General features: G+C 43.0%; 1 protein-coding gene across 1 annotated transcript in view; it reads left to right on the top strand.

Annotated features, from left to right (window-relative positions):
- SLC4A3 (solute carrier family 4 member 3) overlaps window positions 1–23,450 on the top strand; it is a 34,941-nt gene that overhangs the window by 10,499 nt on the left and 992 nt on the right. The window contains exons 8-17 of the mRNA XM_075318798.1: window positions 9,198–9,426; window positions 9,511–9,741; window positions 9,856–10,004; window positions 13,258–13,452; window positions 13,687–13,869; window positions 13,962–14,051; window positions 16,525–16,691; window positions 17,428–17,678; window positions 21,989–22,158; window positions 22,273–22,446. Of these exons, the coding sequence (XP_075174913.1) occupies window positions 9,198–9,426; window positions 9,511–9,741; window positions 9,856–10,004; window positions 13,258–13,452; window positions 13,687–13,869; window positions 13,962–14,051; window positions 16,525–16,691; window positions 17,428–17,678; window positions 21,989–22,158; window positions 22,273–22,446 (1,839 nt within the window). The remainder of the gene's footprint in view (window positions 1–9,197; window positions 9,427–9,510; window positions 9,742–9,855; window positions 10,005–13,257; window positions 13,453–13,686; window positions 13,870–13,961; window positions 14,052–16,524; window positions 16,692–17,427; window positions 17,679–21,988; window positions 22,159–22,272; window positions 22,447–23,450) is intronic.

The following is a 23,450-nucleotide window of genomic DNA, read 5'->3' on the forward strand; positions in this document are numbered from 1 at the left end:
ACAGGATCTTATCATGTACCTCTGTATACAGGGAGCTCCCCCTAGTGGTGGCTGCAGACAGGATCTTATCATGTATCTCTGTATACAGGGAGCTCCCCCTAGTGGTGGCTGCAGACAGGATCTTATCATGTATCTCTGTATACAGGGAGCTCCCCCTAGTGGTGGCTGCAGACAGGATCTTATCATGTATCTCTGTATACAGGGAGCTCCCCCTAGTGGTGGCTGCAGACAGGATCTTATCATGTACCTCTGTATACAGGGAGCTCCCCCTAGTGGTGGCTGCAGACAGGATCTTATCATGTATCTCTGTATACAGGGAGCTCCCCCTAGTGGTAGCTGCAGACAGAATCTTATCATGTATCTCTGTATACAGGGAGCTCCCCCTAGTGGTGGCTGCAGACAGGATCTTATCATGTATCTCTGTATACAGGGAGCTCCCCCTAGTGGTGGCTGCAGACAGGATCTTATCATGTATCTCTGTATACAGGGAGCTCGCCCTAGTGGTAGCTGCAGACAGAATCTTATCATGTATCCCTGTATACAGGGAGCTCCCCCTAGTGGTAGCTGCAGACAGAATCTTATCATGTATCTCTGTATACAGGGAGCTCCCCCTAGTGGTAGCTGCAGACAGAATCTTATCATGTATCTCTGTATACAGGGAACTCCCCCTAGTGGTGACTGCAGACAGGATCTTATCATGTATCTCTGTATACAGGGAGCTCCCCCTAGTGGTAGCTGCAGACACAATCTTATCATGTATCTCTGTATACAGGGAGCTCCCCCTAGTGGTGACTGCAGACAGGATCTTATCATGTATCTCTGTATACAGGGAGCTCCCCCTAGTGGTAGCTGCAGACACAATCTTATCATGTATCTCTGTATACAGGGAGCTCCGCCTAGTGGTGGCTGCAGACAGGATCTTATCATGTATCTCTGTATACAGGGAGCTCCCCCTAGTGGTGGCTGCAGACTGGATCTTATCATGTATCTCTGTATACAGGGAGCTCCCCCTAGTGGTGACTGCAGACAGGATCTTATCATGTATCTCTGTATACAGGGAGCTCCCCCTAGTGGTGGCTGCAGACAGGATCTTATCATGTATCTCTGCATACAGGGAGCTCCCCCTAGTGGTGGCTGCAGACAGGATCTTATCATGTATCTCTGTATACAGGGAGCTCCCCCTAGTGGTGACTGCAGACAGGATCTTATCATGTATCTCTGCATACAGGGAGCTCCCCCTAGCGGTGACTGCAGACAGGATCTTATCCTGTATCTCTGTATACAGGGAGCTCTCCCTAGTGGTGGCTGCAGATAGGATCCTATCATGTATCTCTGTATACAGGGAGCTCCCCCTAGCGGTGACTGCAGACAGGATCTTATCATGTACCTCTGTATACAGGGAGCTCCCCCTAGTGGTGGCTGCAGACAGGATCTTATCATGTATCTCTGTATACAGGGAGCTCCCCCTAGTGGTGGCTGCAGACAGGATCTTATCATGTATCTCTGTATACAGGGAGCTCCCCCTAGTGGTGGCTGCAGACAGGATCTTATCATGTATCTCTGTATACAGGGAGCTCCCCCTAGTGGTGGCTGCAGACAGGATCTTATCATGTATCTCTGTATACAGGGAGCTCCCCCTAGTGATGGCTGCAGACAGGATCTTATCATGTATCTCTGTATACAGGGAGCTCCCCCTAGTGGTGGCTGCAGACAGGATCTTATCATGTATCTCTGTATACAGGGAGCTTCCCCTAGTGGTGGCTGTAGACAGGATCTTATCATGTATCTCTGTATACAGGGAGCTCCCCCTAGTGGTGACTGCAGACAGGCTCTTATCATGTATCTCTGTATACAGGGAGCTTCCCCTAGTGGTGGCTGCAGACAGGATCTTATCATGTATCTCTGTATACAGGGAGCTCCCCCTAGTGGTGGCTGCAGACAGGATCTTATCATGTATCTCTGTATACAGGGAGCTCCCCCTAGTGGTGGCTGTAGACAGGATCTTATCATGTATCTCTGTATACAGGGAGCTCCCCCTAGTGGTGACTGCAGACAGGCTCTTATCATGTATCTCTGTATACAGGGAGCTTCCCCTAGTGGTGGCTGCAGACAGGATCTTATCATGTATCTCTGTATACAGGGAGCTCCCCCTAGTGGTGGCTGCAGACAGGATCTTATCATGTATCTCTGTATACAGGGAGCTCCCCCTAGTGGTGGCTGTAGACAGGATCTTATCATGTATCTCTGTATACAGGGAGCGCCCCCTAGTGATGGCTGCAGACAGGATCTTATCATGTATTTCTGTATACAGGGAGCGCCCCCTAGTGGTGACTGCAGACAGGATCTTATCATGTATCTCTGTATACAGGGAGCTCCCCCTAGTGGTGACTGCAGACAAGATCTTATCATGTATCTCTGTATACAGGGAGCGCCCCCTAGTGATGGCTGCAGACAGGATCTTATCATGTATCTCTGTATACAGGGAGCGCCCCCTAGTGGTGACTGCAGACAGGATCTTATCATGTATCTCTGTATACAGGGAGCTTCCCCTAGTGGTGGCTGCAGACAGGATCTTATCATGTATCTCTGTATACAGGGAGCTCCCCCTAGTGGTGACTGCAGACAGGCTCTTATCATGTATCTCTGTATACAGGGAGCTTTCCCTAGTGGTGGCTGCAGACAGGATCTTATCATGTATCTCTGTATACAGGGAGCTCCCTCTAGTGGTGGCTGCAGACAGGATCTTATCATGTATCTCTGTATACAGGGAGCTCCCCCTAGTGGTGGCTGTAGACAGGATCTTATCATGTATCTCTGTATACAGGGATCTCCCCCTAGTGGTGACTGCAGACAGGCTCTTATCATGTATCTCTGTATACAGGGAGCTCCCCCTAGTGGTGGCTGTAGACAGGATCTTATCATGTATCTCTGTATACGGGGATCTCCCCCTAGTGGTGACTGCAGACAGGCTCTTATCATGTATCTCTGTATACAGGGAGCTCCCCCTAGTGATGGCTGCAGACACAATCTTATCATGTATCTCTGTATACAGGGAGCTCCCCCTAGTGGTGGCTGCAGACAGGATTTTATCATGTATCTCTGTATACAGGGAGCTTCCCCTAGTGGTGGTTGTAGACAGGATGTTATCATATATCTCTGTATACAGGGAGCTCCCCCTAGTGGTGGCTGCAGATCGGATCTTATCATGTATCTCTGTATACAGGGAGCTTCCCCTAGTGGTGGCTGCAGACAGGATCTTATCATGTATCTCTGTATACAGGGAGCTTCCCCTAGTGGTGACTGCAGACAGGATGTTATCATGTATCTCTGTATACAGGGAGCTTCCCCTAGTGGTGACTGCAGACTGGATCTTATCATGTATCTCTGTATACAGGGAGCTCCCCCTAGTGGTGGCTACAGACAGGCTCTTATCATGTATCTCTATATACAGGGAGCTCCCCCTAGTGGTGGCTGCAGACAGGATCTTATCATGTATCTCTGTATACAGGGAGCTCCCTCTAGTGGTGGCTGTAGACAGGATCTTATCATGTATCTCTGTATACAGGGAGCTCCCTCTAGTGGTGGCTGTAGACAGGATGTTATCATGCATCTCTGTATACAGGGAGCTCCCCCTAGTGGTGGCTGCAGACAGGATCTTATCATGTATCTCTGTATACAGGGAGCTCCCCCTAGTGGTGGCTGCAGACAGGATCTTATCATGTATTTCTGTATACAGGGAGCTCCCCCTAGTGGTGGGTGCAGACAGGATCTTATCATGTATCTCTGTATACAGGGAGCTTCCCCTAGTGGTGGCTGTAGACAGGATGTTATCATATATCTCTGTATACAGGGAGCTCCCCCTAGTGGTGGCTGCAGATCGGATCTTATCATGTATCTCTGTATACAGGGAGCTCCCCCTAGTGGTGACTGCAGACAGGATCTTATCATGTATCTCTGTATACAGGGAGCTCCCCCTAGTGGTGGCTGCAGACAGGATCTTATCATGTATCTCTGTATACAGGGAGCTTCCCCTAGTGGTGGCTGCAGACAGGATCTTATCATGTATCTCTGTATACAGGGAGCTTCCCCTAGTGGTGGCTGCAGACAGGATCTTATCATGTATCTCTGTATACAGGGAGCTCCCCCTAGTGGTGGCTGCAGACAGGATCTTATCATGTATCTCTGTATACAGGGAGCTTCCCCTAGTGGTGACTGCAGACTGGATCTTATCATGTATCTCTGTATACAGGGAGCTCCCCCTAGTGGTGGCTACAGACAGGCTCTTATCATGTATCGCTATATACAGGGAGCTCCCCCTAGTGGTGACTGCAGACAGGATCTTATCATGTATCTCTGTATACAGGGAGCTCCCCCTAGTGGTGGCTGCAGACAGGATCTTATCATGTATCTCTGTATACAGGGAGCTCCCCCTAGTGGTGGCTGTAGACAGGATCTTATCATGTATCTCTGTATACAGGGAGCTCCCCCTAGTGGTGGCTGCAGACAGGATCTTATCATGTATCTCTGTATACAGGGAGCTCCCTCTAGTGGTGGCTGTAGACAGGATGTTATCATGTATCTCTGTATACAGGGAGCTCCCCCTAGTGGTGGCTGCAGACAGGATCTTATCATGTATCTCTGTATACAGGGAGCTCCCCCTAGTGGTGGCTGCAGACAGGATCTTATCATGTATCTCTGGATACAGGGAGCTCCTCCTAGTGGTGGCTGCAGACAGGATCTTATCATGTATCTCTGTATACAGGGAGCTCCCCCTAGTGGTGACTGCAGACAGGCTATAGTGGGATAGGTGCAAGCAGCCATAATGATATACTATCTATACAGAATATGGAGCTGCAGTGCATACACTTGATCAGAAGTAGAGGCAGGTTCACTTTAATACTGATGTAATCCTGTGCACAGAATTTATTCACTGCACTTAATACAATACCTGTCCCTGAAGAATCAGACATTTGACTTTTGCTTTATTTCTGTAGCCGCAAAATTACAGTTAAGACCCCCCCCTCCTGATATTACCGCGCACACGACCTGCAAATATGTGAGATCTATCATCATGGAGCCGACGAGGGCGACATTAATTAGATCTTATTAATTATCGGATTGAACAGGAAATTCGTGATCGCGTCCATCTCCTGGCGCGTGGTAAAAGCGTAAATTCCAGAGGCCGTAAAGAAAGTCCTGACACCCTGTGATTATTACTTCCCGCTGGGATTTTTTTTGCTCCATTCAATTGGTTTAATTACAGTGATTTTACAAGTGCGGGATATATATGAGCAGCGGCAATTATAAGGCGATTATTAGGCTCTGCAGACGGACGGAATAATGATGGGCTGTGCATGTGCGGAGCCGGGCTGCAATTTGCTGGTGATATAGAGCCAGGCTCTGTTCTCCGTTCTGTCGGGGTTATTATAATGCATAATTTAATGGCTACACTGTGCCGGCTGCTCATTTTACTAATATTGAGCATTAATAATGCATACATAGCAGGATCTACAATTGCGGAAATTGCTTTACGACATATATTGTGCTAGATTTAGCGGTGATTATATTTGATATATGTAGGGCTAGACTTAAAGGGAATCTGCCAGTAGCATCCACCCTCCTAAGCTGTCTATATGAGCATGTAGGTCATTGAAAGTTGAATAAAATGTTACCCTGATATCTGTGATCCGATGTCTTATCCCAGAGTAATCCATGTTTTTCTTAATATGTAAATGAGCTGTTAAGATCTATGGGCAGGACATAAGATCTCCCTGAGAATCTGCCCTCACAGACTATTATAAATGAATGGGGGCGTAATAATTATAATAATATTGTCACGTCACCACCAGAGTACGCTCCTGCGACTTCTGCTTCGATCACCAGGCGACGCCATATTCCCGCCATGGACGGTGCTGGTGATGGGAGAGGAGTTGGTGCCAGGGGCTCCGGTGGGCGCAGGCTCCACTCATCCACTAAGCTGGGATCTGCAGCACCACTGGCTGACTGTAGGTGGCGTGTGTCTTCCAGCTGATGTTACCTCCATTCAGCTACAGCCAATGGGAAGACACCACACTCTTCTAATTGTCCCTTCTGTCTCATAATCCTTGCCAGAGATGGTTTTGTATTCCTGGTTCCCGCTCTGTTCTGAATAGTGATCCCTGTGTTTTGACCTCTGCTGTTCTCTGACTACCCTCCTGCCTGCTGTTTTTGTACCTCGTTGCCAGAACCGGATTTGACCTTTGCCTCGTTTCCTGACTACGTCCTTGTCTGCCCATTTTGTCACTGTTCTGCATCTCCTGGTTTGACTTTGCCGGACTACTACGCTCGTCTGGGCTGCTGCCTTCCACACGTAGTGATCCCCAGTGCCCTGTGTAATTCCAAATTCCTGTATAGGGGTTAAAGGGTTTCTGGGTTCTCGGGGTCCTGCTTTGTGAGTGGCTTCCCTCTAGTCTGTCCTTTACAGCCCGTCTGAGTCTGTGGTTCCAGCCAGGCATTACAAATATCAAGAGAGCAGACTGTCAGTCATTACATGTCTCACACTGGTAATAAGCTGTAAAGACAGATTCTCAGGGAGATCTTATGTCACACGCATAAACCTTAACAGCTTATCTACATATTAAGAAAAACATGGATTACACTGGAATAAAACATAAGATCGCAGATATCAAGGTATCATTTTATTCAACCTTCTATAACCTGCATGCTCTTCTTGAAGCACTTTCGCTCTTGCTTTTGCTGAGGATTTTGTGGCACCTCAGCTGCCGGTGGCTTTTTTTCTAAAAGTACCTTCACCTATGAAAACCTTGGTAGGTCCACTGGTGTCTTAAATAAGGATGAGTGATCCCGAACTGTAACTTTTCGGGTCTGTACCGGTACTGAATCCTGAACACAGACTTTTTAGTGTATGTCCGGTTCCTGTTCGGGTTCGGCCACCCGGATAAAAAATAACAAATAAACAGTAATCAAAATACAGATTAAAGCAGGAGAATTATACTTACTGAGTCTCCCGCACGGCTGTCACACTGCTTCCGGGTCCACTCATTAACCCTCATGCATATTCACTGCTTCCCCCTCCCACCCTCTGTGACAGCGTCTATGATTGCCAGCGTTTATGATTGGTTGTGGAGTGTAAAAAGAAATAGCTAATTGAAAAAAATGACGTAGGGTCCCCTGTTTATTGATACCCAGAGCAGATAAAGCAGACAGATAAAGCATGCTGCAGCCCCAGCTGTGCGAGTTATCTTGGCTGTGTATCAAAATACGAGGAACCCCATACAACTTTTTAAAATTATTTAAATAAATGATTTTAAAAAATGGCATACAGCCCCCCCCCCAATATTGATACCCAACCAAGTTAGAGCGGACAGCTGAGAGATGGAATTCTCAGGATTGGGAGGTCCATGGTTATTGGCCCCTCCAGCTAAAAAATAGCAGCCTGCAGCCGCCCCAGAATTGTCAGAGGATAAATTGTTTAGAGGGCACCAAACACATAGGAGGGATCAACCAAAAAAACACACCAAAGAGAAGAAATATTCCAGAAAACAAAAGAAAAGTGGTGTGCAAACAAGAACTTTTGGGATCATCAAAATATCAATTGAAATGATTTTTATTCAAAAACTGCATAACACAGAGACATACAAACAGCTGATACATGGATATAAAGACACAAAAAACAAGGGAGAAATTAGATGCAACGATCCACCATTTTACCCGGCTCATTCTGATTTCCATGGTGGGTTCACAATCAGGATAATAGAACAGGTTAATGACAGCTGTGATTTCGCAAAAAATCACAGCTGTCATCAAGCCCGAGGTTAGTAATGTGGAGGGGTCTGTAAGACCCCCCTATTATTAGCCCTCTAAGTCGAACGAAATAAACACAAAGCACAAAGAAAAATCCTTTATTTAATAAAAAACAAAAAAAAACCCCTCTTTCTTGAATTTATTAACCCCCAAAATACCCTGGAGGTCAGATGTATCAAAATTGGGGGGACCGCATGCGTTTTTTTTTAAATTTATTTATTTAAATAATTAATTAAAAAAGCCGCATGGGGTCCTTTGTATTTTGACAAACAGCCAAGATAACGCACTCAGCAGGGCATGCAGCCTGTAGCTGTCTGCTTTTATATGCACTGGGTATCAATATACTGGGGACCCCGCGCCATTTTTTTCCAATTATTTCTTTATTTTATACTCCACAACCAATCACAGAAGCCAGCAGTCTGAGTGCAACCAATCACAGAGGGTGGATGGGGGAAGCAGTGAATATGCATAAAAGCTAATGAGCGGACCCGGAAGTAATGTGATAGCTACGAAGGAGACTTGGTAGGTGTTCTTCTCCTGCTTTGCATCCCCCTAGCCATTACTAGCACCATTTTACAGCACACATGTTCAGGTCCCCATAGACTTATATGGAGTTTGTTGTTCAGGGTCAAGTTTGGCAGCCGAACCTGAATTTTTTTGGGGGTGTCCGTGATGGTCCAGAGAACCCTAATATCCACAAGTTCGCTCATCACTAGTCTTAAGGACATTGTGTGCATATACTCTTATGCCGGCGTCACATGGTACGATATATCGGGCGATATGTTGGCGGTGTCACGTCGTTAGTGACGCACATCCGGCATCGTTAGATATATCGTAGCGTGTGACAGCTACGAGCGACTGTGAACGAGCAAAAATACTCACCTTATCGTTGCTCGTTGACACGTCGTTCATTTTCAAAAACTCGTTCCTCCTTCTGCGTGCCGGTTGTTCATCGTTCCCGAGGCAGCACATGTCGCAGACACCTCGGGAACGAAAACTGCTGCTTACCTGCGTCCCGCCGGCAATGCGGAAGGAAGAAGGTGGGCGGGATGTTCCGGCCGCTCATCTCCGCCCCTCCGCTTCTATTGGCCGGCCGCTGTGTGACGTCGCTGTGACGCCGAACGTCCCTCCCCCTTCAGGAAGAGGATGTTCGCCGTCCACAACGAGGTTTTCCGGGAGGTAAGTATGTGTGACGGGGGTTAATGACTTTGTGCGCCACGGGCAACTAATTGCCTGCGACGCACAAACGACGGGGGCGAGTACGATTGCTCGTGCACGATAGATCGTCTCGTGTGAAGCCCGCATTAGTGCCTGGTTATCAGACAATAAAATACCAAATTCCAGATTAATGGAATTTCACTGTAAATTTGTTTTTTTTGTATTGTTTTTTCCAGGTCTTTCATGAAGCTGCGTACATGGCTGCAGATAGACATGACCTCCTGAACGCCATCAATGATTTTCTGGATTGCAGTATGGTTCTTCCACCATGTGAGATGCAAGGGAAGGATCTTCTCCGCTCCATTGCTACTTTCCAGAAGGATCTACTGAGGAAGAGGAGGGAGAGGGAACAGCGGCGATCAGCCAAGGAGCATGCCGATCCTAAAGTGCCGGGACTATCAGAAGGTAAGACAGTCAAGGACCTTTTGAGGTATTTTTGGGGGGTGAGGGGCATTAAACCTCTGATTTCATGTCCTCTCTCCTACACAGATACCAGTGAGATGAAGCCGGAGGATAACGATGATGATAATGACGATGGCGAGCTAGATCCCCTGGAACGTTCAGGATTTCTTTTTGGGGGTCTGATTCGGGACATACGTCGGCGGTATGTGAAGTACTGGAGCGACATCAAGGATGGGCTCAACAGTCAGTGTTTCGCTGCCGCCTTGTTCATCTACTTTGCCGCTCTGTCTCCAGCTATTACCTTTGGAGGTCTCTTAGGTAAGTTCTGGTCCATTTTTAGTTACTTCTACCTACATTACATACTCCATCCACATCCAAAGCTGCAAGAAAAAAACCAATATTGTTGACTACAAACTTTCTTTCCTTTTTCAGGGGAGAAGACACAAGGACTGATGGGTGTATCAGAGCTCATAGTATCAACCTCGGTGCTCGGGGTACTGTTCTCCTTACTCGCTGCGCAGCCCTTGCTCATCATTGGCTTTTCTGGTCCACTTCTTGTTTTTGAAGAAGCCTTTTTCAAGGTATAAAGAAAACAAATATTTAAAATATATTTAATATATACAGTCATATGAAAAAGTTTGGGCACCCCATTAATGTTAACCTTTTCTCTTGATAACAATTTGGGTTTTTGCTATTTCAGTTTCATATATCTAATAACTGATGGACTGAATAATATTTCTGGATTGAAATGAGGTTTATTGTACTAACAGAAAATGTGCAATCCGCATTTAAACTAAATTTGACCGGTGCAAAAGTATGGGCACCCTTATCAATTTCTTGATTTGAACACTCCTAACTACTTTTTACTGACTTACTAAAGCACTAAATTGGTTTTGTAACCTCATTGAGCTTTGCACTTCATAGACAGGTGTATCCTATCATGAGAAAAGGTATTTAAGGTGGCCACTTGCAAGTTGTTCTCCTATTTGAATCTCCTATGAAGAGTGGCATCATGGGCTCCTCAAAACAACTCTCAAATGATCTGAAAACAAAGATTATTCAACATAGTTGTTCAGGGGAAGGAGACAAAAAGTTGTCTCAGAGATTTAAACTGTCGGTTTCCACTGTGAGGAACATAGTAAGGAAATGGAAGAACACAGGTACAGTTCTTGTTAAGCCCTGAAGTGGCAGGCCAAGAAAAATATCAGAAAGGCAGAGAAGAAGAATGGTGAGAACAGTCAAGGACAATCCACAGACCACCTCCAAAGACCTGCAGCATCATCTTGCTGCAGATGGTGTCAATGTGCATCGGTCAACAATACAGCGCATGTTGCACAAGGAGAAGCTGTATGGGAGAGTGATGGGAAAGAAGCCATTTCTGCAAGCACGCCACAAACAGAGTCGCCTGAGGTATGCAAAAGCACATTTGGAGAAGCCAGTTACATTTTGGAAGAAGGTCCTGTGGACTGATGAAACAAAGATTGAGTTGTTTGGTCATACATAAAGGCGTTATGCATGGAGGCAAGAAAACACGGCATTCCAAGAAAAGCACTTGCTACCCACAGTAAAATTTGGAGGAGGTTCCATCATGCTTTGGGGCTGTGTGGCCAATGGCGGCACCGGGAATCTAGTTAAAGTTGAGGGTCGCATGCATTCAACTCAGTATCAGCAGATTCTTGACAATAATGTGCAAGAATCAGTGACGTAGTTGAAGTTACGCAGGGGATGGATATTTCAGCAAGACAATGATCCAAAACACCGCTCCAAATCTACTCAGGCATTCATGCAGAGGAACAATTACAATGTTCTGGAATGGCCATCCCAGTCCCCAGACCTGAATATCATTGAAAATCTGTGGGATGATGTGAAGCGGCTGTCCATGCTCGGCGGCCATCAAACTTAACTGAACTGGAATTGTTTTGTAAACAGGAATGGTCAAATCTACCTTCATCCAGGATCCAGGAACTCATTAAAAGCTACAGGAGGCGACTAGAGGCTGTGATTTCTGCAAAAGGAGGATCTACAAAATATTAATGTCACTTTTATGTTGAGGTGCCCATACTTTTGCATCGGTCAAATTTTGTTTAAATGCGGATTGCACATTTTCTGTTAGTACAATAAACTTCATTTCAATCCAGAAATATTACTCAGTCCATCAGTTATTAGATATATGAAACTGAAATAGCAAAAACCCAAATTGTTATAAAGAAAAAAGGTTACATTAATAGGGGTGCCCAAACTTTTTCATATGACTGTAAAAGTTTTCAACATCTCTGCTTGCTTAAAATCAATAGTAACATTCACTGTTTCACTTTATATGGATTAAAATCTAACCTGGTCATGTGTGTGAATGGCCATATACGTAGGTGTTATTAGGGGCTTCGAATAAAATGACAGCAACCAGAGTTGTCGAAAACTATGAATAATGGAAACAGAAGACGTATTGAAAAATTATATACGTTTTTCCTACAGAAGGAATAAGCTTTGTTAGCTTAAAGGCATAAATTACGAAACTCCTCACTAACCATAGGATACATGATGAGTTTATGATCACTTGTAGTTTGACTGCTCTTATCCCCACCAATCCCGAGAACAAAGGTCCCAAAGTCATGTGTGTGAATAGATCTGTTCCTTAGATAAGAAATAATTTAAAAAAAAAAAAAAAACAGGCAGCAGTGATGACCCCATGGCGGTACCACTTTCTCCCTGTCTTGTAGACCTTTTTATTAAAATCATATTTCTGAAAAGAATCTAGTGCTTTTCCACATGAAAAAATAAGGTTAATCTAATATATAAACCTGAGTGTGTGTGTGTGTGTGTGTGTGTGTGCGTGTGTGTGTGCGTGTGTGTGTGTGCGTGCGTGTGTGTGTGCGTGTGTGTGCATGTGTGTGCGTGTGTGTGTCCCCGCTAAAGGAATTCACACCGTCGCTTATACAATCATGAAATTTTTTACAGTCGCTTTATTTGATTCAGGCAACATCATAGACAATGATTTGAGGGGAAAATTTAACAACGTGCTTTACAGTTATTCGCCAAAAAACCTGCTTACTTTTAAGGCAATGGAGCTGAGAGCTACAGGTCAGTAATAGGAGCTGTGATTGGTTGCTATAGGTAAAGAAGGACAATCTTAGTATAAGACGCTTATGTGTGAGGTAATATGATATCGGTGGAGAGAGGCAGACGGGGAGAGAGAGAGAGAGAGATGGATAGAGACAGTTACAGAGATGGAGGCAGACAGGGAGATAGACAGAGAGAGAAGGATAGAGAGAGACAGAGAAACAGAGAGACAGATTGAAAGAGACAGAGAGACACTTGATTACTATCCTGGGCAATGCCGGGTACTACAGCTAGATACAAATATGGGTGGATGTTTTATAAAGGTGTGGATTAAAAAAATAAAACTTAGAATGTTTTAAAAAGAAGAAAAACCTCAATCCTCTAAAGTTCCCAATTTATTTATTTTTTTTTATTTAAATTTTTTTAAATCTATTTAGGTCTATAACTCAGTGCTTACTAATGGGGTAATGTATCATTATATAGTTTAGAGCTTTGTTTTTCTTATACAGAGCGTCAAACACCTTCATACATATAGAGAACTATATGATACAATTTTGACTACCTGAAGACACCACTAGGGGGAGCACAGATGCTTACTGTGTACTGTTTATAAAAATGTCAAAAAATGTATGCAATTGGCTCCCTCTGGTGGCTGAAAGTAGATAAAAAAAATTTCTATAAATAATTTAAAGGGGAGTAGCCAATCACTGACTGTATCAAACAAAGCATTATTAAAAACATTAACATTTCTAACATGTTGCCTATTTTTTATTGCAGTTTTGCCAGGTGCAGGACATAGAGTACCTGACCGGCCGGGTGTGGATTGGTTTTTGGTTGATCCTGTTTGTCCTGGTGATGGTGGCAGCTGAAGGGAGTTTTCTGGTCCGTTACATCTCTCCATTCACCCAAGAAATCTTTGCATTTCTTATTTCCCTCATCTTCATCAATGAAACCTTCTACAAGTTATATAAGGTGGGACTTCATATGATCATTTCCTTGATGTAATGTCTTAGGTCAGCTCTTTACGTAATTTTTGAAGGGGTTGTCAAGTTACCAAAAAAAGGATTTTTTGAAAATTGAGGATCTTTTTAGTAAAGGAGCATTTAAAAAAGGGGAACAACCCAAATAGTATATTGGTGAAAATAATAAAAAAAATGTACAAAAATTTTAAATATCCAAAATACTAATATTTATCTCCGTTCCTAGGTCTTTACAGATCACCCCCTTCTCAGAACATACCCATCCGGAGGGTCGGGAGGTCGCACGGCCACGCTGGGTCCTCGCATGCAGCCCAACACGGCCTTACTGTCTCTTATCCTAATGTCAGGAACTTTCCTCATCGCTTTCTTCCTACGGAAGTTCAAGAATAGTCGGTTCTTGGGAGGAAAGGTGGGGAGCAGACGGCACATGATATAGGGCTCAGGGGTTATCTGCCTGTCTCTGTGTTATTGCTATATATCTAATTGTGTCTTTTTTTTCAGGCAAGGAGGGTTATTGGTGATTTCGGGATTCCCATATCTATTCTAGTAATGGTCTTTATTGATTACACCATAACTGATACATACACACAGGTATATTTTCTACGTACAAGAATATAACTACTATAATACTGCCCCTATGTATAAGAATATAACTACTATAATACTGCCCCTATGTATAAGAATATAACTACTATAATACTGCCCCCTATGTACAAGAATATAATTACTATAATACTGCCCCCTATATACAAAAATATAACTGCTATAATACTGCCCCTATGTACAAGAATATAACTACTATAATACTTCCCCCTATAGAAAAGAATATAGCTACTACAATACTGCTCCCTATGTACAAGAATATAACTACTATAATACTGCCCCTATGTACAAGAATATAACTACTATAATACTGCCCCTATGTATAAGAATATAACTACTATAATACTGCCCCCTATGTACAAGAATATAACTACTATAATACTGCCCCTATGTACAAGAATATAACTACTATAATACTGCTCCCTATGTACAAGAATATAACTACTATAATACTGCTGCTATGTACAAGAATATAACTACTATAATACTGCTGCTATGTACAAGAATATAACTACTATAATACTGCTCCTATGTACAAGAATATAACTACTATAATACTGCCCCCTATGTATAAGAATATAACTACTATAATACTGCCCCCTATATACAAGAATATAATTACTATAATACTGCCCCTATGTACAAGAATATAACTACTATAATACTGCCCCTATGTACAAGAATATAACTACTATAATACTGCCCCCTATGTATAAGAATATAACTACTATAATACTGCCCCCTATGTACAAGAATATAATTACTATAATACTGCTCCTATGTACAAGAATATAACTACTATAATACTGCTCCTATATACAAGAATATAACTACTATAATACTGCCCCCTATATACAAAAATATAACTGCTATAATACTGCCCCTATGTACAAGAATATAACTACTATAATACTGCCCCCTATGTATAAGAATATAACTACTATAATACTGCCCCCTATGTACAAGAATATAATTACTATAATACTGCTCCTATGTACAAGAATATAACTACTATAATACTGCTCCTATATACAAGAATATAACTACTATAATACTGCCCCTATATACAAAAATATAACTGCTATAATACTGCCCCTATGTACAAGAATATAACTACTATAATACTGCCCCCTATAGACAAGAATATAGCTACTAAAATACTGCTCTCTATGTACAAGAATATAACTACTATAATACTGCCCCCTATGTACAAGAATATAATTACTATAATACTGCCCCTATGTACAAGAATATAACTACTATAATACTGCCCCGATGTACAAGAATATAACTACTATAATACTGCCCCTATATACAAGAATATAACTACTATAATACTGCCCCCTATGTACAAGAATATAACTACTATAATACTGCCCCTATGTACAAGAATATAACTACTATAATACTGCCCCTATGTACAAGAATAGAACTACTATAATACTGCACCTATGTACAAGAATATAACTACTATAATACTGTTCCTATGTACAAGAATATAACTACTATAATACTGCCCCTATGTACAAGAATATAACTACTATAATACTGCCCCTATGTACAAGAATATAACTACTATAATACTGCCCCTATGTACAAGAATATAACTACTATAATACTGCCCCTATGTACAAGAATATAACTACTATAATACTGCTCCTATGTACAAGAATATAACTACTATAATACTGTTCCTATGTACAAGAATATAACTACTATAATACTGCCCCTATGTACAAGAATATAACTACTATAATACTGCCCCTATGTACAAGAATAGAACTACTATAATACTGCACCTATGTACAAGAATATAACTACTATAATACTGTTCCTATGTACAAGAATATAACTACTATAATACTGCCCCTATGTACAAGAATATAACTACTATAATACTGCCCCTATGTACAAGAATATAACTACTATAATACTGCCCCTATGTACAAGAATATAACTACTATAATACTGCCCCTATGTACAAGAATATAACTACTATAATACTGCCCCTATGTACAAGAATATAACTACTATAATACTGCTCCTATGTACAAGAATATAACTACTATAATACTGCCCCTATGTACAAGAATATATCTACTATAATACTGCCCCCTATGTAAAAGAATAGAACTACCATAATACTGCTCCTATGTACAAGAATATAACTACTATAATACTGCCCCTATGTACAAGAATATAAATACTATAATACTACCCCCTATGTACAAGAATAGAACTACTATAATACTGCTCCTATGTATATGTAGAGCTATTATAATCCTGCTTTAATGTAATTTATTTACTGTATGTAAAATTAAGAGTAGCTTTGTTAGGATTTGGCTGCTGATATTAGAACAATAATAGATCACAGCTAGATCCTCCATACTAAGTAAAATGATGGTACAGACGTGTGGATGTAGCGGAGGACGTCACTTTTCCAATCCCACCTTTTGTCTAGAAACTGAATGTTCCATCCGGACTGTCGGTCACTTCTCCCGGTAAGCGCGGTTGGTTTATCCACCCCATGGGGACATCCAGCCCGTTCCCCCTCTGGATGATGTTCGCCTCGGCTATCCCAGCACTGTTGGTTTTCATCCTTATCTTTATGGAGACTCAGATCACAACGTGAGTATGGCTGATACAATAAGTTTCTTAAGATCTGAACTTGCCAGCATTCTTCTCATTACCTTTTCAGGTTCTTCCAATTTGGGACCACTCCCAGTCCCTATATATATCCTCTACTCCCAGTAGAGGGCGCCGGTTTTACTGAATCCTCAGTCTGAGATTTGGTCTGGAGGTGGAAGGTGTTGTTGGAACCGATTCTGTCTGTTGTGATGCCTGACTGCAGCCAAGAAGTTGGAGTTTATCCTTTGTTGATTCCCCTGTTTGTCTTCCTTCCTTCCCTGTGTGTTGTTTCAGTGCAGCGGTGGGACTAGCCTCCGTCACCTGCCCACTCACTAGCCAGGACTATTGTAGGGTCATCTCAGGGATTCAGGTTTCTGCTTGGCGACAGGTGAGGAACCTGTATAGGGACTGGCTAGGCATGCGGGGTACGGTTGCAGATAAATGGAGGAGGTGTCCATCTTCCCTCTCATTACACTAGGGCCCACTGTTGTTAAAGTGTCCCCAATGTACCCCTTGTTTTTCAAGTTGAAACCCCTGTTTGTCGTGTGTTTTGCCGGCACCTTGGACCATCTCCAACTCCGTGCGTGACACTCATTGATTTCAGTATATGCCATGTAATACCTTTTCTTCCCTGTGGGGGCACTGTGGGCACTTGCTACTTGATATCTGATGTTTTTATTATTTTATTGGTGTTGTTTTAATAGTTTTTTTTTCTTTGTTTTTGGTGTCTTCGCAGTCTTATAGTCAGCAGAAAGGAGAGATGTCTACAGAAGGGCAGTGGGTTCCACCTGGACCTCCTGCTCATTGGCACGCTGGGTGGTGTTTGTGCTCTCTTTGGGCTTCCGTGGCTGACAGCGACCACGGTGCGCACCGTCACTCATGTCAATGCATTAACTCTGATGAGCAAAACGGCGCCAGGAGAGCGGCCGCGGATCGCGGAGGTTAAAGAGCAGAGAATAACGGGCATCCTGATCGCTGCACTCGTAGGTAAAGACCATAGAGCAACGTGTCTGCCTGACTGTCCATATACAGCAAAGATCTATATATCAATCCCCTCTGTCTATATATCTCATATACTGTGTCACAGTACAGGGGTAATACACACAGTGATGACACAGTACAGAGATAATACACACAGTGATGTCACAGTACAGGGGTAATACACACAGCGATGTCACAGTACAGGGATAATGCACACAGTGATGTCACAGTACAGGGATAATACACACAGCGATGTCACAGTACAGGGATAATACACACAGTGATGTCACAGTACAGGGATAATGCACACAGCGATGTCACAGTACAGGGATAATATACACAGGGATGTCACAGTACAGGGATAATGCACACAGTGATGTCACAGTACAGGGATAATACACAAAGTGATGTCACAGTACAGGGATAATGCACACAGTGATGTCACAGTACAGGGATAATACACACAGTGATGTCACAGTACAGGGATAATACACACAGTGATGTCACAGTACAGGGATAATACACACAGTGATGTCACAGTACAGGGATAATGCACACAGCGATGTCACAGTACAGGGATAATACACACAGTGATGTCACAGTACAGGGATAATACACACAGCGATGTCACAGTACAGGGATAATGCACACAGCGATGTCACAGTACAGGGATAATGCACACAGTGATGTCACAGTACAGGGATAATACACACAGTGATGTCACAGTACAGGGATAATACACACAGCGATGTCACAGTACAGAGATAATACACACAGTGATGTCACAGTACAGGGGTAATACACACAGTGATGTCACAGTACAGGGATAATACACACAATGATGTCACAGTATAGGGATAATACACACAGCGATGTCACAGTATAGGGATAATACACACAGTGATGTTACAGTACAGGGGTAATACACACAGCGATGTCACAGTACAGGGGTAATACACACAGTGATGACACAGTACAGAGATAATACACACAGTGATGTCACAGTACAGTTATAATACACACAGTGATGTCACAGTACAGGGATAATGCACACAGTGATGTCACAGTACAGGGATAATACACAGTGATGTCACAGTACAGGGATAATACACCCAGTGATGTCACAGTACAGGGAAAATACACACAGTGATGTCAGAGTACAGGGGTAATACACACAGTGATGTCACAGTACAGGGGTAATACAAAGAGTGATGTCACAGTACAGGGATAATACACACAGTGATGTCACAGTACAGGGGTAATGCACACAGTGATGTCACAGTACAGGGATAATACACACAGTGATGTCACAGTACAGGGGTAATACAAAGAGTGATGTCACAGTACAGGGATAATACACACAGTGATGTCACAGTACAGGGATAATACACACAATGATGTCACAGTACAGGGATAATACACACAGTGATGTCACAGTACAGGGATAATACACACAGTGATGTCACAGTACAGGGATAATACACACAGTGATGTCACAGTACAGGGATAATACACACAGTGATGTCACAGTACAGGGATAATACACACAGTGATGTCACAGTACAGGGATAATACACACAGTGATGTCACAGTACAGGGATAATACACACAATGATGTCACAGTACAGGGATAATACACACAGTGATGTCACAGTACAGGGATAATACACACAGTGATGTCACAGTACAGGGATAATACACACAGTGATGTCAAACTACAGGGATAATACACACAGTGATGTCACAGTACAGGGATAATACACACAGTGATGTCACAGTACAGGGATAATACACACAGGGATGTCACAGTACAGGGATAATACACACAGTGATGTCACAGTACAGGGATAATGCACACAGTGATGTCACAGTACAGAGATAATACACACAGTGATGTCACAGTACAGGGATAATGCACACAGTGATGTCACAGTACATGGGGTAATACACACAGTGATGTCACAGTACAGGGGATAATACACACAGTGATGTCACAGTACAGGGGTAATGCACACAGTGATGTCACAGTACAGGGATAATACACACAGTGATGTCACAGTACAGGGATAATGCACACTGTGATGTCACAGTACAGGGAAAATACACACAGAGATGTCACAGTACAGGGATAATGCACACAGTGATGTCACAGTACATGGGGTAATACACACAGTGATGTCACAGTACAGGGGTAATGCACACAGTGATGTCACAGTACAGGGATAATACACACAGTGATGTCACAGTACAGGGATAATACACAAAGTGATGTCACCGTACAGAGATAATGCACACAGTGATGTCACAGTACATGGGGTAATACACACAGTGATGTCACAGTACAGGGATAATACACACAGTGATGTCACAGTACAGGGATAATGCACACAGTGATGTCACAGTACAGGGATAATACACACAGCAATGTCACAGTACAGGGATAATACACACAGTGATGTCACAGTACAGGGGTAATACACACAGGGATGTCACAGTACAGGGATAATACACACAGCGATGTCACAGGACAGGGATAATACACACAGTGATGTCACAGTACAGGGATAATACACACAGTGATGTCACAGTACAGGGGTAATACACACAGTGATGTCACAGTACAGGGATAATACACACAGTGATGTCACAGTACAGGGATAATACACACAGGGATGTCACAGTACAGGGATAATACACACAGTGATGTCACAGTACAGGGATAATACACACAGTGATGTCACAGTACAGGGATAATACACACAGTGATGTCACAGTACAGGGATAATACACACAGTGATGTCACAGTACAGGGATAATAGACACAGTGATGTCACAGTACAGGGATAATACACACAGTGATGTCACAGTACAGGGGTAATACACACAGTGATGTCACAGTACAGGGATAATACACACAGTGATGTCACAGTACAGGGATAATACACACAGTGATGTCACAGTACAGGGATAATGCACACAGTGATGTCACAGTACAGGGATAATGCACACAGTGATGTCACAGTACAGGGATAATACACACAGGGATGTCACAGTACAGGGATAATACACACAGTGATGTCACAGTACAGGGATAATACATACAGCGATGTCACAGTACAGGGATAATGCACACAGTGATGTCACAGTACAGGGGTAATGCACACAGTGATGTCACAGTACAGGGATAATACACACAGTGATGTCACAGCACAGGGATCATACACACAGTGATGTCACAGTACAGGGATAATACACACAGTGATGTCACAGTACAGGGATAATACACACAGTGATGTCACAGTACAGGGATAATACACACAGTGATGTCACAGCACAGGGATCATACACACAGTGATGTCACAGTACAGGGATAATACACACAGTGATGTCACAGCACAGGGATAATACACACAGTGATGTCACAGTACAGGGATAATACACACAGGGATATCACAGTACAGGGATAATACACACAGTGATGTCACAGTACAGGGATAATACACACAGTGATGTCACAGTACAGGGATAATACACACAGTGATGTCACAGTACAGGGATAATACACACAGTGATGTCACAGTACAGGGGTAATACACACAGTGATGTCACAGTACAGGGATAATACACACAGCGATGTCACAGTACAGGGATAATACACACAGTAATGTCACAGTACAGGGATAATACACACAGTGATGTCACAGTACAGGGATAATACACACAGTGATGTTACAGTACAGGGATAATACACACAGCGATGTCACAGTACAGGGATAATACACACAGCGATGTCACAGTACAGGGATAATACACACAGTGATGTCACACTACAGGGGTAATACACACAGTGATGTCACAGTACAGGGATAATACACACAGTAATATCAAAATACATGAATAATTGTCTTATAGCACAGAGATATTTCACACATGGATATGTTAGGGATAATGCACATGGTGATGTCACAGTAAAGAGATAATTAACAGACTGATAAACCTGAAACTTGCTGCACACAGTGATGCATTGCAGCAGGATCCTCCGCCTCGCTATGCCTCTGCCCTGTATTCTTATGCTTGCTCTCTTGCAGTACTCTATATGACCTCTAGTTGTCACTGTTGTATTGTCTGTATAATGTAACTTGGATTATTGCAGAATTTCAGGAGGGGACGTCCCCATTCTCTGTCAGTGCATTTTGCTTTTTGTACAATTTCTGTGGTTTAATGTATCCGGCCCCAGCCTGTGTCTTTACTCTATCAATGTTACATTCATCTGTACTATGAACTAACTTGTTTTTTTATTTGTATGTCTAATAAAGGCCTGTCCATAGTAATGGGGGAGATGTTACGTCAGATCCCGCTCGCTGTTCTCTTTGGGATTTTCTTGTATATGGGAGTGACATCTCTCACTGGAATACAGCTTTTTGAGAGACTTCTTCTTATCCTCATGCATCCGAAACATCATCCAGAGCACACCTACGTGGTGAAGGTGAGCCGCTCCAGCCAGTGCCGTGAATGCATCTGACGGAACATTCTATGATAAATGGGGGGGAGTTTTCTACATTAGCTTGATTTCTTTAGAATTTACTATATATTTCCTTAGGTGTGCACATGGAGGATGCACCTGTTCACCTGTGTACAGCTCTCCTGCATTGTGCTGCTGTGGGTAGTGAAGTCTTCTCCAGCGTCACTCGCCTTCCCATTCCTCCTCATACTCACTGTCCCACTGAGGCGCTTTGTGCTGCCACGCTTTTTCCATGAGAGAGAATTAAAAGTTGTAAGTAACCGATATGTACAAGAATATAACTGCTATAATACCTCACTGCCCCACCACCGTGCGGAGCTGCCGCCCCACCACCGTGCGGAGCTGCCGCCCCACCACCGTGCGGAGCTGCCGCCCCACCACCGTGCGGAGCTGCCGCCCCACCACCGTGCGGAGCTGCCGCCCCACCTACACCCCACCTACTGTCTCCTCCCCATAATCCTATAGAATGTAAGCCCGCAAGGGCAGGGCCCTCTTCCCTCTGTACTAGTCTGTCTACTGTAACTTGTACATGTATTTTGTATGTAACCCCCTTCTCATGTACAGCACCATGGAATCAATGGTGCTCTATAAATAAATAATAATAATAATAATAATAATATAATACTGCCCCTATGTACAAGAATATAACTGCTATAATACTGCCCCTATGTACAAGAATATAACTGCTATAATACTGCCCCTATGTACAAGAATATAACTGCTATAATACTGCTCCTATGTACAAGAATATAGCTACTATAATACTGCCCCCTATGTACAAGAATATAACTACTATAATACTGCCCCTATGTGCAAGAATATAACTACTATAATACTGCCCCCTATGTACAAGAATATAACTACTATAATACTGCCCCCTATGTACAAGAATATAACTACTATAATACTGCCCCTATGTACAAGAATATAACTACTATAATACTGCTCCTATATACAAGAATATAACTACTATAATACTGCCCCTATGTGCAAGAATATAACTACTATAATACTGCTCCTATATACAAGAATATAACTACTATAATACTGCTCCTATGTACAGGAATATAACTACTATAATACTGCTCCCTATGTACAAGAATACAACTACTATAATACTGCCCCCTATGTACAAGAATATAACTACTACTGTATAATACTGCCCCCTATGTACAAGAATATAGCTACTATAATACTGCCCCCTATGTACAGGAATATAACTACTATAATACTGCTCCTATGTACAAGAATATAAC

Source organism: Anomaloglossus baeobatrachus, chromosome 7 (genome assembly GCF_048569485.1).
Source record: "Anomaloglossus baeobatrachus isolate aAnoBae1 chromosome 7, aAnoBae1.hap1, whole genome shotgun sequence".
Classification (NCBI taxonomy): domain Eukaryota; kingdom Metazoa; phylum Chordata; class Amphibia; order Anura; family Aromobatidae; genus Anomaloglossus; species Anomaloglossus baeobatrachus.